At 26.0% G+C, this 17,613-nt stretch overlaps 2 protein-coding genes across 3 annotated transcripts in view; both read left to right on the top strand.

Annotated features, from left to right (window-relative positions):
* The first annotated feature begins 3,427 nt into the window (after window positions 1–3,427).
* LOC112592596 (opsin-2-like) overlaps window positions 3,428–17,613 on the top strand; it is a 36,547-nt gene continuing 22,361 nt past the window's right edge. For both annotated transcript variants that reach the window (XM_025336704.1, XM_025336703.1), the window contains exon 1: window positions 3,428–3,646. The gene's annotated coding sequence lies outside the window, so the exon portion shown is untranslated. The remainder of the gene's footprint in view (window positions 3,647–17,613) is intronic.
* LOC112592619 (SCAN domain-containing protein 3-like) lies at window positions 10,664–12,568 on the top strand. The gene is made up of 2 exons (XM_025336734.1): window positions 10,664–12,113; window positions 12,258–12,568. The coding sequence occupies exons 1-2, from the start codon at window positions 10,664–10,666 to the stop codon at window positions 12,566–12,568; spliced, it is 1,761 nt and encodes a 586-aa protein (XP_025192519.1).

The following is a 17,613-nucleotide window of genomic DNA, read 5'->3' as shown; positions in this document are numbered from 1 at the left end:
GTGATCGTTCGTTCAAATGCACTCGTATATATACCCACTAATCACCGTACCACGAAGCGTAAACATTCACGCTGGGCGGCCGATTTGCTGTCTGCACGGTGTCTAACTTTATTCGGCCGGTGTTTAAGTGGTAAAGGATTAGTATCTATGTGATCGATATGATTATCGCTATCCATAGATACCTTTTTTTCAAATTTGATATCACTAGGTGATCGGTAGTCGGCCTTAGAAGTGGTGCCTATATCTGATTGGTCAGGTATGTCGTTCCGGCACGGTATTGTCAACTATTGTGACGCGTGTTACCTACCCGATATACGCTCCTGCTTTGGCGCGGTTATATTGTTTGGTGGCCCTAAAAAGGGCCGTTTTCGTAGGTATATGCACTCCGTTACATGGTTCTTATTCCGAGTCTCTTGTGGTAATTTATTTATAATTTAAAATTATTTTTTAAAATAAATAATCTACTTTATTATTAAATTTATTTAATAATATTAAATTATTGCCCCACTGTATGAAAAAATGTCCATGAACTAAGACAATCGTCGATAGCCCTTACAGTATATACCGTGGTAACCGTTTGTACCACCACAGGCTCTCTTTCAATTAAGCGCAAGGTAAAAGAAGAAACTAAAAATATGATATTATGGTAATTTTTATATAATACATTACTTTCTGTGAAACATACCTATACATTTTTTTGAATCCATGTAAAAAATTGTTTTATACGTTCATGAATATAATAATGTAACATTTATTTTGCATTTTTTGTTATTTTGAAAGAATTTATTATATTTTTTAAGCTACATTTTACATATATTTTATAAGTTTTGAATATTAATTATTATAGAGGTGAATATCTAAAGTGCGCGATCGGTCGATCACCTGTCACCATATAAATAAAATTGCGTAGTACATTATATTATACAGACTTTGTAATACGATAAGAATAGTAAACAATATCAATTTGTATACAGAAAATAATGAATAGACATTTATATTTTAAATAAATTGAAAAACATTTTAAGATATTTTTTTAGTTTTTTATTCAACATTGCATTAAGTCAATTTTTATTGAAGATGTTTTCATACTGTTTAGTGCATTTCGTAACTATTTGTTATCTACCCATTAAGTTTCAAAGTTATACAAACAATAATACAATGATATTTAAGATTTAATTTAACGAAATTTTGTTTTAACGATGATAAATTATTAACTAATATTTTTAACATGATTTTAATTATTTTAATAAAATTAAAAATAAAACCAAGAGTTCTACTTATATTTTCTTCTCTGCACGGAAAACAAAAAACTTTACGAACAAGTTGTATCCATACTTGACAGGTCAGTTTTTTTTTTTTATTATTATTCCTTTTTATAAATGTACTTGGTTATATTATTTATCGAATTTTAGGATCACAAAATAGACCACACTCAATAAGTAAAAAAAAAAGTTGCGTATTCAGCCCAATAACATATATGTAGTAATAATTTATACTCGTAATATATATGCAGTAGATTACTGTAATGAATGTGTTTAACTTAAATTCAATGGTAAATCTTCATATACTCAATAAAAAAAATATTCTGTTTGAGAACGGTCCAACATAATTGTAGCAGCCAAGTTAATCAAATAATTATTTTAATGATAATATTAAAATTTTAACAGACTATTTATTTTTATATATAACATATATTTTAGGTTCTAAACGGAATGATGAATGTGTTGATTAAACAATGATGCATATGTATGTGGTTTTTTTTTAATGTAAACGATAAATAGTAAATAAAATGTTTCAATTTTGACGCTAATTTTAGATAGAAAATTTGATCTAGTTTGTATTTTTCAATTTAATCAAGAAAAATTAAGAATAACCAGGGATCTTTTTATAAAAAACCGATTTCGACAAAATAAATTTTGATTTTTTTGGTTTAACTGAAAAACAAATAAACTTAAATACTTTAAACTTTCACAAAATGTTTATATTAGCGTTTTCTACGTATAATATAATTTTCAAAATATTTCGACTTTTTTTGAGCTATTTATAAACACTTTAAGTTTTTAATTTTTTTCAGTGTTATTTTTTAATAAATTCTCAAAAAATTAATGTATCAATTGGTCAAAATTTAAAATTCTATACTAACAGGTTGTTTCCACTCAGAACCGTTTTTCGTATACAATTATTTATCATTTAATTCAAATTAAATACATTCATAGCAGTAACTAACTCAACATCTGATGTACAAAAAAGCAGTAGGTACCCACTTTAAAGTTTTTTTTTGTAAATCTCGAATATTTTATAATTTACCGATAATTTTCCATTTTGATCTGCCAAAACTACCAACTAGAATCAATAGTTCAGTTCTTTATCGACGTTACCAGATATCTTTCTTGAAGTTTATGAATTGATTGCTTTTTTTTCTAGTAGAAAAAGTATATTCAGTGGTATAGTATATCTTTTATTTTAACTAATATTATATGTATATACGTCCGAGGTTAAATATATTCTGCCCCACTTTTACCGAGTAAGTTAGCGGACTCATATGATGCCATCTCTCGACCGTAGTTACACTAATGACTAATATTACTGATACTATTGACAGTGTTTGAATAGAATATTCGTGGTTATATTTTACCAAATTCACTCACTTTTATATCAACAAAAAAAACGTAAGCATAATCGAAATTCTTACTTTTAAAAAACTTTGACAATTTTTAAGTCATTATTAAAATAAAATATTTATCTTTAATATTATGATTTAAAATTTTTTTAAATATAGGTATCGATAAATTCATATTATTATATAATATTTAAGATTTTTTTTTATAATTATAAAAAGGTAAAAAGTTATGCTGCTGTACGGTAAGTATCAAAAGTATCTCGTAATTTAAAGTAAGTCACTGTAATGTATGTGTTAAATTTTACACTGTAACTTAGCTATTTAATTTAAATAAATTTTATATCCCATTACCCTTTTAATGATTTAATTATTAGCTACATATTTAACGTTTTATTTAAATATTTAGAAAATAATTAAGTTTAAATGTACCACCAAACTAACTCATTCATTTTTACGTATTGAATCTTAAATGTGAACTAATTCAATTTTCAGTTGAACTTTTTGAACATTGACTATAGGTTTGCATAACACGGATAGATAAAATAATAATAAAACATTTTAGAATTAATTTTGATGTTGTAAACCTGTAATAGGAAAATTATAACAGTGGTTTAACTGACGAAGAAGGAGTAAGGGTGCGAACCATTAGATAAGCAGAAGGAGGCAGAGTGGAAGATGATATGGAGGAATAGAAGGTGAAGGAAAATCGAGAGGAGGAGAAGGCCATAAATTGTAGAGGGCGTCCGAAGAGCTATTCCGTCCAGCGCGTCGCGCACCCTCGTCAGTCATAGCGTCGTTGCACGTTTTTGAAGTTCAATCTTAAGATAACGTCCGTGATCGATCATTCTACACCGTTTACCACGACGTGCCATACTTACCGTAGCTTGGCATCCGTGAACTCGTTCATGATCTCGAAAATCTATCGATGTCGGGTTTTGTGATGAATCGTAGTTTTTTTAATTACCTTGAAATTCAGATCGGGTACCTCAATCAGCTAAGAACAGTTCGCTAGTTGTTTTCAAAATGGTTAGTACATCAACGTTGATATTTAAATACAAGTACAGTCTTAAGACTATCTATTTATTTATTTATTTAAGAGGCGTCAAAACAATTAATATAATAAAATAATAAAATTGTGATATTTACTTTCAATAAGCAATGCTTGTAATAGAAGTAAAGAATCTAATATATATATATACAAGTTAACATTTAAAATTAGGTTGAAATAAATATAATATTAATTAAATAAAAAAATAAGCAACTCGTATGGTACACAAGCTAGATGATGATTACAGCTAGGTGTAGTTTTTTAATTATTATTAAGTAATTCATAGGTCATATTATATCTAAAAAATAATAATGATGAGACCCAAATAAAAAGAAAAGTCGCTTGTATACACTTTTAATTTTTAGATTAAACTTCAGTTTATTATCAATTAATTTGTTACATTTTTGTAGGTTATTATATATTTATGACTATTATATTTTGTATCTAATATACCTAATTTAAATACATTTTTAGGTATATATCTAAATATTTACTTGATTATAATATATAAATACGCATAATATAATACCCTTCTGCTAACTGCTTGAAAATTTCTTTGTTATGTCCAGTCCATATGATGCATCGAAGGAAAGGCTGAGATAGATTAATAAGAGTAAAGTTATTAAAATTTTCTAATAAAAATTATATTTTCTATGATAGAGTTTCCTAAAGCTAATTTTAAGTCTTAAGTTATGTGAACTATAATTACTCAATATAAACATGTTTCAACAATCTCCTTTTAATACTTACTTACCTAAATAATTTCAATACTATTTTATATTTAAGAAATAAGCATATTATTAATATTTTTTTATTTTTCTATTTTAGTTTAATATTGCCATAATGCTGAAAAAATATATAAACTTTTAACTAACTTAATAGCTGATTATAGAATGTTTTATTATTATTTATGATACTAAATACTTATAATAAAATTTATAAAAGTGAAAATAATATCTTGTCAAGCAACCAAATGATTTTTGAATAATTCTAATTTTAAATACGTTTTTAAAATTGAAATTGAAAATGTATTAAAATAAAAATCGTTGTCCTCTTCAAAAACTTTATTATTGAGCTAATATTGTTTTACCTAACCTTTAATTCTTTTTCTCTATAAGTCTAATTTTCTTAGAAAAAATGTCTTTTGTGTCTTAGACTTTAGCTATCCCTCTTCAAAATCTAACGTTTTGCTCAACTATCATTCCCCTATATTTATTTTCACAATTATTTTTTATATAATAAACTCAAATCATACATTCTCTGTCTTTTAGCGATATTTTAATTTTATGATGCTTCTTTTAATTTTTTAATGTATTTATTTTTAAACTAATTTTTTCTTGTATATTTTATCAACTTAATTAGTTATTTAATAGGTATATGGTAAATAGTATAACTTATTTATTCACTAACTTACATTTTAATTGTTCTTTTATTAGACCTAAATATTAAAGTTAATGCGATACATTTAAAATTAAAATTAAAACACACAATAGAAAGGGCTCAACTAGTGATAAAAAGGTGTCAATAATTTTCATAAAATAAGTCGCACATGTTACGTGTTAACATTATAAATCAAATTAATTTCTTTTTTCGTTCCTACCTTGAATATATTTGGCATCATATTTCAATATTGGTGTCGTGTTGCTGGCCATATTTTTTAACTTAATACAAATAAAAATAAACATAATTACAACTATGCATAATAATTATCTACGTGTTATACCTATACTTATAGATATATTACTTTAATACTTCAACCCTAATCTTTGTACAATATATTTTATAAAAATATGTGGCTTATAGTCGTTTCAAAACATTTAATTTTCCTTGAATCCTTACACAATTCTGCCAAATTAATTAAAATTGTTTATTTATTCCAATAATTTTTAAATTACGTATTTATTATAGTTATATTATTATTTAATTATTATGTTTTCGAATTTAATTAAAATTACAGGTATGTGTGTATGTTTTTTTTAAATGTATTACCAGGCACCTGCTATTATAATATTTTTACAAAACAACTAAAAATTATACATAATAATATCACTAGGTACAGAATAATTTTACTATGATTATGTAACAATTTAAAAATGTACCAAGCTACTGTTGATGTAATAAATAAAAAATATATTATCATAATGTAATTGAATAAAATAAAGCCATTTAATAATTTTGGCATAAACTCTTCGAACACAAGCTGTAGGTAATTTCAGAGTTATTTTAAAGCGAATAGTATTTTTTCGTAACATTATTCGATCGTTAACGATCAAGTATATTTAATGCAAGATTTAGCTACCACAAATAATGCTATAGAAAGGTGGCACAATTGTTTTATATCACTTATAAATGGTATGCATCCTTCAATTTGGCGATTTATAGATGCATTAAAAAAAGAAAAGAGAACAGATTCAAAATCGAACAATATGTAGGGGGCAATGAGCCTCCTTGAAAAAAAATTTATCGAGATAGAGCAGCTGCAATAAAAAAAATTTGTACCAATTATAATACTAATACAAATATTGAAGATTTTTTTCGTGGCATTGCATATAATTTTCAATTGCAAGTTTAATATATTTTAGTGTTTTTAATTATTATATACCTACCTTTATGATTTATTATTATTATTTTTTGTATTCAATTAAATGTACAAATCTTATCTATTTATATATAAAAGTATTGCATATTATAATTTTAAATTGTAATTTTAATTTGTTTCATTTTTTATATGCCTAACAACATTTTTTTAAACATTTTTAATCTAAGATGAAAAAATATATCTTTAACCATACGTCATGTAACCAGAGTTGTGCCAAATTTATTCAAATTAAAAGTTATTACTGAAAATCTTATTTTTCGATCAATTGTTTGCGGTCAATTGTCGCGCGGTAAATTTCTTACGATAAATTGACGTGTATCCGTTACCAGTAAAATATTAAAATGTCAAATTTGACAATAAGAGCTCATTCCTTTTTTTAAATGAAGCAAAATATAATTATTGTCAATTTATATTTTTATAAACATAAATATCTATTTATAAAGAGTATATCATTAAATAGAGCAAAATTTATTTTTTCTTATTTTTAAGTACCTACCTAAAGATAGAATGCTTGTGTGCGCATACCTATGTTTAACTATTGAGTAAACGGGTAATTTAACTAAGTACAAAGTATCTCGCATAAAATTAATAATAAATATAAAATATTATGTATAATATTATATATTATAAAATAATTGATTATTGTTTTGTAATGTACTTACATTTTTTGTAACATTATTATTTTACCATTTCATCTGTTTTATGTAGGTAGTAAGTAATGTACGTATCACATTAATGATTATAAAAAATAATAACTGTGCGCGTCTATTATACATGACTTTAGTCATGTACTATCTTATGCATAAATATTATGTACATTGCAAGATAAACATGATAAGACATACTAACGTACAATAAACTATATACGCCTACCAATATTCATGTTTCAATTTCTTAATAATCACCTATAATATAAAATTGTATATCATTATATAATAATATGTTTCCTGGAAATTGGAATTGTAAATATAAAATTACTTATATAGACATTTCATCAATATGACTTTAGTTTTAACTAGTTATTTTTTAAATTAATTTAATACTTTAATCTCAAAATAAAAACCCTAGGTTTTATTCATTATATTATTATTTATAATTCATTTGTGCTAAATATAAACAATAAAATCAATTTTTTAACTTCAGCCTATATTTTTAGTTAAAACTCAAAAACATAATCCAAAGCTAGAGTTATTAAATTTATTGTCTATATTATGTATATGTTACCGACAATGTGTTAAATCGGGTATTATATAGAAATCCTAGGTATTTTATAGAATACCAAAAATGAGCAGGAAAAGTATAGAATGTAATACAATGACTAGGTATTATATATATATTATAAATCACCTAACCTCGAGCTGGAAAAGTATAAATAATTAATATAAAACTTAGATTTTTACCTAGTGAAATCAACGATTAATGTTTATCTTGACGATTATGCTATCGCATACAACACGTGTGCGATGTAATATCGTTATTATTAGCTAATCATATTATCATGTTATTCGTGTATATGGGAAAATTCAATATACGTCTTTAAAAATATTATTTTTTTTTCACTTTTGTAAAAGTGTTTGTCGTATTAAGATACATTAAAATGTCTGAACGTTTTTATGTTGAACTAAAAAAAAAGTTGAAAAAAGTCGAAAAATACTGTTAATTTATCGAATGAATTATTCATAAGATAATCCAAGACACGTATACTATCACAAAAATTTATAGCTTTGTAGCTTATCTTTATTTTAGTATTTTAAATTGTACAAAAATATTTTTATCGAAAATTTTATTGATATGATGATTAATAATTGTAGTAATTATATTAAAATAGACACCATATACATCTAAAAACGGTATTACTTGTCGGAGGTGCTACGATAAGTAGCTACGCTGCTAAAATATTTACAAAATATAATTATGCACTAGACAAATTTGAAGAAAGTCATAGACGATCTAGGACAAATGGACGCGAAGTCAATTAGACGTGGTCGTTTGGGCGCGAGTACATTTGGGTGCGAGGACACAATTATAATAATTATTAAATGACAATAAAATATAAATATACAACATATATAAAAAAAAAAGTAATTTTTACATATAACTATGAAAATATTGACAATAAAATATAAGTTTACAACATAATATTTAGTAGAAAAATCATCAAAACTTAAATTCAAAATATTGCTAAAAAAATATAATAATTAAAAATGTTATAATTAAATTGTCAGAAATATTTTGGGCTATCCTTCTTGAAAATGTCAAAATTCCACTTTGTTCATAATTTTTAACTATTTTTAAAATTCTTTTATCGACATCAATATATTTTTTTTATTTTTTAGGACTATTTCCTGCTTCTAATTGATTATAATAAGAGTCTTTACCTGTTTGTACTTTTTGAAGACACGTTATAAAAGACGCATAAACTTGGATGATTATCGATTGGATTTTATCGATTTCGATAACGTATATATATAAGTAACAGAATTGAATTAATACAATACTAGTCTAAGCAACTTAATGCCTAAACAATAACACCGATTTCAATAACGTCGGACAATCTCGAATTTCGCGATAAAACTTTAATGTTAATAATAATTTTGTCCTCGCGCCCAAACGGATGCGTCTAAATGACTTCGCGTCCAAACGGCTGCGACTAAACGGCCGTGTCCATTTGTCCCTGTTCGAGTCATAGAACAGACCCTAGTGCTATTGATAGATGTTTAATTTACAGATAAATTATCAATTTAGCCTGTACACGTAAAGTGGTAAAAGATGTAAGTATGAGGCCCAAAAAAATTATTTCACAGCGAATTGAACATGGTTTATGTACTAGATACTATTTCAGTTAAAGGTATGTAAATCGTGTACAAAATCCGACGAAAAATTTTTCCGGCTAATTCAACTTCTATACCTACAATCTGTATACGATTTTCATTATAAGAAATGAACATTATGATAATGCAAGGTGATCTGTTTTTATTATTTAACGATAATTCAAAAAATGTTTTGATTTTTTCATGTGCGAAAAATTTAAATTTTTAAAGTTATATCCCAATTATATACATGGATAGCACTTTCTAATACAGTGCTAATATTTTTATTGGAATATATTATACAATTCATGAATACAAAAATGTGCACTATATATATACCACTTCTACCACTTGTATTTTGTTTGCTGCTCGACAAAAAAAATAGAGACTTACATTTATATGTTAAATAAAATATCTGAATTGAGTTATAATATGAATCGTCTTTTTTTACCAACTAATATAACTAGTGATTTTAAAAAAACTATACTAATTATTGCAATTGATGAAGTTTGGCCTATGATAAAATTAATTGATTTTTAATTTCACTTGACTTAAGCATGGTGTCATCAAATTAAATCTTTAGGTCTACTTACCGAGTATAAAATTAAGTGTAATATTTATATGTAGTCACACGTCACACCTTTGGCTTATTATTTTTAAATCCCAGTGAAGTAATGAGTTATTTTGGCTGGTACCGAATTGGTTCCCGAGCTCCAACTCCACGTGCCGAATTGTTTCCAGTTTAATTTCGCACATTTTCCTTTTCAATTTTACAGGCTTAGGACTGTTAATTTAAAAGTAAGCTTGGTTAAAAATGTGCGTTAATATGTGTTATAAAAAAATTAAATAATATATACAATTTTAAATCGTTGATTTGGAAGTCAACTATAGTTATCACTAGGTGCAGGTACAAAATACTGCTAGGTTCTTTTGGAATCCAAACTTATAATTATCAATAATCAACAATTTAGTTCCCTTTTCACTAAACAAAAACTCCATAATTACAAAAAATTAAAATTAAAAAATATAAATTAAAATATGAAATACAAATTACAAATTTATACGATGTGTTATTCGAGACTGTACAGTTGCTACTGCTCACCGACATTATTATCAATCGTACATAGGATATAGACCAGTGCTTCTCAAACTGTGGGCCGCGGCCCCCCAGGGGGCCGTGGCTATTTTACTGGAGGGCCGTGAAATATTTATATTTTTTGAACTATTTTCTATAGGCTTTGATTAAAGCATTTATGAACAAAAAAACTACAATTATTTTCGACTTAAAATTAAATGGAGTCAATTTATCGTTATTTAGTTTTTAAATAACCGACCTTATATGATTAATCATTTTCGATAAAGTTTGATGTTAGATAACTTTTATTTAATAATAATAAAATTGCTATATGATCGGAGAAGTTTATCTCACATTAGATTAGATTATCGATAATCGATGATTACTGTAATGATATAAAACCGTAAATGTTATACTGAGTACATAAGCCACATAAGTACACATGCAGTCGTGTTTCGTTTGTCGTGCGTTTTGTGCTGTGTTAATTATTACTATTATTCCAAATTAAAAAATGGAAAAGTGGTTGAAAGGAAATGTAAAAACAGCTACTTTTTCTTCAACAAATAACGAAGAAACAAACACTTCTAATTCAACAACTAACAAAAGAAAAAATGAATTTTTACCTGCGAACAATAAAAAGAAACGCAAGTACAATTCAGAATATATTAAATTTGGTTTTATTGTGTCATGTGTGAATAATGAAGAACGGCCAATGTGCGTCATATGTTTAAATACGCTATCAAACGATTGCATGAGACCGGGAAAATTAAGTAGACATTTAACTACTATGCACCCCGAACACCAAAATAAAACGACTGATTTTTTTGAAAGAAAGGCATCAGAACAAAGTCGGCAAGTAGTTTTTTTTGATAAACATACTCATTTAAATAATACACTTCTTAAAGCTTCTTTTGAAATGGCTTTGCTAATTGCTAAAGCTAAAAAAAGTTTTACTATTGGAGAAAACTTGGTTTTACCAGCAGCAATAAAAATATGTGAAGTTATACACGGTGATAAAATTGCAGACACATTACGGTCTATCCCTGTTTCCAATGATACTATTAAAAGAAGAATAGACTGTATGGGGGATCATATCAAATCTCAATTATTAATTCAAATTAAAAATAGTGACACTTTTGCAATACAACTCGATGAATCGACTGATCTTACAAATAATGCCCAGTTAATGGTATTTGTGAGATATCAATATAATCTACAAATACATGAAGATTTACTTTTTTGTGAAACTCTTTCTGAAACAACTAAAGGCATAGATATATTTAAAAAAGTAAATGATTTTTTTGTTATAAACGAACTAGAATGGTCCAAATGTGTTGGCGTATGTACAGACGGAGCAGCAGCAATGACTGGTAGAATATCAGGGTTTAAAGCAGAAGTGACGAAAGTTAGTCCTGATGTAAGATTTGTTCATTGCATTATACATAGAGAGCATTTAACTTTTCGAAAAATTGGTTGTGAACTGAATTTAATTATGAATGACGTAGTATCAATGGTAAATATTGTGAAAACCCGTGCTCTTAATACACGACTTTTTAAGATTTTATGTGAAGATATGGGATCCAACCACAATACATTGCTATTCCATACTGACGTTCGTTGGCTATCCCGTGGTAAAGTTTTAAAAAGAGTTATAGAACTAAGTGATGAGCTCCGCATATTTCTCCGTGAAATTAAACCCGATTTATCTGCACTACTAAGTAATGAAAAATGGATGTGTTTAGCTTCATATTTAGCAGACGTTTTCGATAAAGTTAATGAACTAAATGTATCTCTTCAAGGTCAAAGTACCAACATTTTAGTACTTACCTCAAAACTTCAAGCATTTAATAAAAAATTGTCTTCTTGGTTAAACGCATTTAACAATGGAGATACCTCAATGTTTACGAGTTTACATGATTTTCTTACCGTTAATGAGCTTTCATTAACAACTTCAGTTGCAAGTGTAATAACTGAACATATGTCTTCAATGCTACAATTTTTATCTAAATATTTTCCTAATTTAAATATAAATAATGAATACAATTGGATAAAAACACCATTTTCTACTTCTTTGAAATATGATCATATTCCATGGGCTATCAAAGAGCAATTAATTGAAATTAGAGAAGACTCCACTCTTGAATCTGAATTTCATGAAAAAGAACTAAGTGAATTTTGGTTGAGACGACAACAAGAGTACCCATTAATTTCAAAAGCGGCTTTACTTATATTAATTCCTTTCGCTTCGACATATCTTTGTGAAACTGCATTTTCACAACTACAAATAATAAAAAACCAACATAGATCATGTCTTTCACAACATTCATTAGAAGCGAACTTGCGCATTGCAGTTTCAAATATTACACCAGACATCAATATGCTATGCAAAAATATACAAGCCCACCCGTCGCATTAATAGCAATCAACATTTTTTTTGAATATTTTAGTATAGTTTTATAATTATTACCAATTTATTTACATTTATACATATTTAAATTTCAATACTATTATAAAGTTTTTTCAAAAGTTAATTAAAAAACAATAATTTACTGTGCATTTTATTGATTTATCAATGTAAAAATAGTACATGCAATTTAAGTATATAATTGAGAAAAAATAATTAATGATTTTAATTGAGGGGGCCTTGACAGTTTTATATTAAAGTTAGGGGGCCCTGTGTCAAAAAAGTTTGAGAAGCACTGATATAGACGATATACTATACAGCAATAAGAGTACATTTATCTCAATCGTTATCTTAATTGATCGGGGTATCACCGATAATTTGCTAAACTTCTAATGTATAAATATATTGTCATCTTATTGTATTGATTACACTTTAGAGTTTATAGTATAGAGTGTAGCTGTGTATGTACATTTATATTTTATAATATCTAATTTATATTTTGTACCAATTATTTAAAATTAAAATTTACCTGTACACAAACGGGGACCAATTCGGCTCAACTTAATAAAATACCTTTTTCAAACGGGAACCAATTCGGTAACTTCCGTTATTTTATAAAATATTTTGTGCCATAGAAATATAGAATCCAGTGTGCCCAGGCACGCCCTGTGAATTTCATGTACCGGAGTGCCTAATGTCTCAATCAAATTTCTCATGTATTAATAATAATTTATAATAAATAAGTATCATATATTAAAAGTTATTATGAGTTAATTGTAATTGTGTACTGAGAAACCAATTTTTCAATTTGCATAGTAAAACTTGTGATCATCTATTATCGATAATATTATTATTCATTCATTTTTCCTTTTTGATTGTATTTTAATTTGATTGTTAACCCGCCAAGACTATTTTTTCAGAAATGATGTACGGTGGTGTGCAATTTTTATCATTCTATAATATGTATATTATTAAAAGCACATTAAACTTATAAAAAAAAAAAACCAATAGTATTAATATAGAGGCCAATTATAATATATGGGCACTACCTACTTTTGGAGTCTGCGCACGCCTATGATCATATACTAACGTATTTGCAATATTTATTGAACAATTATATTTCAAATAAAAGTACGTTTCTTCCTAAGTTATGAGCGGAAGCAACTTTTTCATTTAAAATAATCACATGTCTATGTGAATCATTTCATTCAAACCTCAATCAATCATTTTGTTAAAAGTCGCCTTCAATATTTACGTGGGTTCAAAATTTGATAAATAAAGTACAAACCACCAGTGTATATTGTGATTTGTGAAATATTAAATGTGGATCAACCAATAATTTCACGTAATATAATTAATTTAAAACAAATAAGAAATAAAGTATACATTTCAAAATGTATTCATGTAGGCATTTAACTAAATTTTAATTTGTCAAAAAATCTCGTTTTCATATAATAAATATTAAATGTGTCAAAATATGTTTGAATTTTTGTATTTATTATATAATTTTAATTTTTATAATTAAATGTATAATTCGGGCGACAAACTTGTAATGTTTTTAATCATTAATTTTCATACTTATACTGTTTATACCTACTATGCATTTAATTTCTTATGTGTATAATTGCGTATACGTTGAGAAGTAGGTATACTAAATATGTGAATAATTAGTAAAATAATATTTAATGATTAATATCTGTGATAAAACACAAGGCACGTATATCATCGTAATAATTTATATTTGATGAATTTAATTTTAGGGGTTTTCAACAAATATCTGTAATAATTTTTTAATTTTTTTGGCGGAAAATGGAAACCCTCATTGAAAGTTACCTGCAGATATTGCTGATTTCATTATCCTTCTGCTTTAAGAAGTTCCTTCCCCTATAACGGTTTGTGTGTACAGCAATAACATAAACTAAACTAAATAATATGTGTTTATGCATGTACCTAACTTTACTAATCCAATATTTATTGAACATTTAAGTACTACTACAAATCTGTTTATAATAATATAAAACTAAACATGTAAAAATATATAAAACATATAAAACTAAACATGTAATAATAAAATGGTAAGTATAGTCGTACTTAGATGTGGTAGTTTTGAAATTTCAAAGATATTGAATTTTAATTTGACAAAATAATATGGTAGTTAGGTTGTAACAAAAATATTATAGATATTATTCAAGTATACAATAATTTATTTAATTAGGTACATGTCTTGTAAATTTTTGTATATTTATAAACAGTAAATATTATGTAATCAACGAATTATTATGAAACAAGAGTTATTTACAAGGATTTTTATTTAATTTACAAAATAAAAAAATACATCAGGTTTATAGTATATTATTTGAAAATGTGAATTACCCACACATAAAATATATAGTATGATAGTAATATTTCTAAAAATGCTTAGATTTTAAATATTTGGTGAGTTCAATACTTAAATTGTAATAATTTTACAACGATGTGGTATTTTTTTTATAATTTTTATTTTTATGGATAATACGAGTGATCCTGAAGTATGTATAGAAGCTATTAATATGAATGTGAATTGACTTGAAATTTACAATGTTATATCTAATAAATATAATTTTAGCAGAACAAACGGAGAAATTAACACCAGTTTTTAAACAAATCTATTTTAATTATTTTTCAGCTGTAGCTAAAATATTTAAGACTGAACACTGCTGGAAAATCTCACTTTGGTTGCTTGGCACCGGAAGTGATGATGTTAAATTAAAATTTTAGTAATAATATAAATATTTGAACAATTTATTATTGTTTATTGTGTAATTCAATTAATGACAACTTAATTAGTTGTTAATATTTTTTTTATAAATTATAGTTCATGACATTACATGTTAGCTGAAATGACTTAGTTTAAGCGCAAGCTTTTGAACTATGTATGATATAAAAAAGCTTTATGTAGATAGTTATTGATAATTGAGTATTAAAGTTTTAGAACAATATTAATTAATATATTACTTATATACAAGTGTAATATACAATAACCTATATAGTTTTACAAGTTAAGATTATTTAGTAAATACTAGTAGACGAGTTTATTTCTATTTACTGTTATATAATGTTAGTTTAAGAACCATATTACAAATAAATATAATTAATTAATTAATTTAACTATATATTATAGAGAAAAAATTTTAGTCAAATCACTTCGCCTATGAGGTGTTGAGCAATTATTGAGTAAAAAATTGTTTTTAAATCATTTTATAACTTAATTTTTTCATATTTTATTAATCGATTGTCAACATAGAACAACACGTGTGTAGCTCATGATATCATTCAAAGTGTAGAAAATGTCATCCAGATGAAAACTGAAGTCTGAAAATCCGGATATTAACATAGGTATAATAATATTATTTTAATCACACGTTGAATGCTTGATAGGGCTTCGCAATAATTTACAATATCAAATAACATTATTCTAATTCTTTACTCGGTAATCACTAATCACATTCACTACTTTGAATCTAACGTATACAATATTATGTTCACCGTGGGTGAATAAATTAAAACTATAACGTGCGTTTATAACCACATGTCTATTTGAATTGATCGTCGCGTTTGCATTCATAACAATTATTTGCCTTGTTGTTCTGTATTTCCTGGAAGAACGTAAAATGCATATATAATGTAAATATAGTTCACACATTATACGTATATGATGTAATTATTATTATAAACTAATGATAATAATAAAAATTTAATCTGATATGGATTATTGCAAAATGTCAAATACTTCTTAAAAAAAAAAAAGATGATAAATACGAATTCATACAATTATCATACGAATTACAACTATTGCGTACAATTGAAAACACCGGTAGTACATCGGATTGTTATGTTATCCAGTGAGTCAATCAAATATTTTTTATAATGGGTATCTAGCAAAAACAAATACGACAATATAAAATATAAATTTAATAGCATCATTTTTTTTTTCAGTTTACCCATGCTGCACAATACGTCATGATATTAAAAATAAACATTACATGACTTTTATAGAAATTTTGCGTTAAAAATGTCAAATGCTAACAATGAACGGACTGTGTTAATGACGTCTATATAATGTTCTATAGTAAATAATATATGTATTATATATCTGCTGTTGCACTTAATCTATGAAACACGGTCGACGAAATTGATTTAAGTACACCACTCAAATCATAAGATTTTATATGCCTGCCTTCATGTAGGACACGTTATTATTGTAGATTCAATGACACGTTATTAACATGTCAACTTGTATAACGCAGTCATCCAATTTATTTCAACATTCTTATAATAATAATAATAATAATACATATAGTATATGCAATGAAATAATTTTTTTTCTTATAAAGTTTTCTGTTATATACTCCCACTCTCTCTCTCTCTTGTTTTCCTTTTTTTTTTTTTTTTTATTTTTTTTTATCGTGCGTAATAAAGCGTTTGACTGTATTATTTACTCGCCATCAAGCATTAAATTTTGATGTCCTGTACGAGCGCGTGCCGCGTAGTGATGTAGATATCGGAAGACACGATATAGGAGTGTGAGATCTATAAAAATAAACCCGTACGGAATAATCTTAGACAGCTCGTCGACTTTAAATGTTTGAAGACTATTGCGTCACTTATGCCTCATAGAAGTGTTATATATATACATATATCGCTTGTTTACAAAATCCACGCCTGCTCGAATGACGATAATAAAACTGTAAGGACAATTATAATATTCTTATTAAATAATCGAATCTTTCTGAAATAAAAATACATGTATGATCCACAAAAATCGAAAAAAAATGAAAAAAAATTATACACTGTTATTAAATGTATCCTTTTTATTCTACATACAAACTATAAGTTATTATAAAATATAAATATATGTTATCACTACCATCGCAGTGATAAAATTTAAAACTCCCTCTAAGGCAACAAGTTTAATAGCATAGCTGGCGTTTATACTAAATCGTATACCTTCCTAAGATGTGACAAATATAAATTAAAAAATTTTTAAAAAAACCCAGTAAATCTCTATCAAATTTTTA

This window comes from Melanaphis sacchari, unplaced genomic scaffold, assembly GCF_002803265.2.
Source record: "Melanaphis sacchari strain LSU unplaced genomic scaffold, SCAv2.0 Contig182_pilon_pilon, whole genome shotgun sequence".
Classification (NCBI taxonomy): Eukaryota; Metazoa; Arthropoda; class Insecta; order Hemiptera; family Aphididae; genus Melanaphis; species Melanaphis sacchari.
This window is presented reverse-complemented; position numbering and strand designations above follow the sequence as displayed.

Bases quoted from the DNA above. Each gene is read 5' to 3' on its own strand.
- LOC112592619 (XM_025336734.1), top strand. From the start codon at position 10,664: ATGGAAAAGTGGTTGAAAGGAAATGTAAAAACAGCTACTTTTTCTTCA. The intron at 12,114-12,257 runs GTGTAATAACTG...GGGCTATCAAAG, and splicing joins ATTAACAACTTCAGTTGCAA to AGCAATTAATTGAAATTAGA.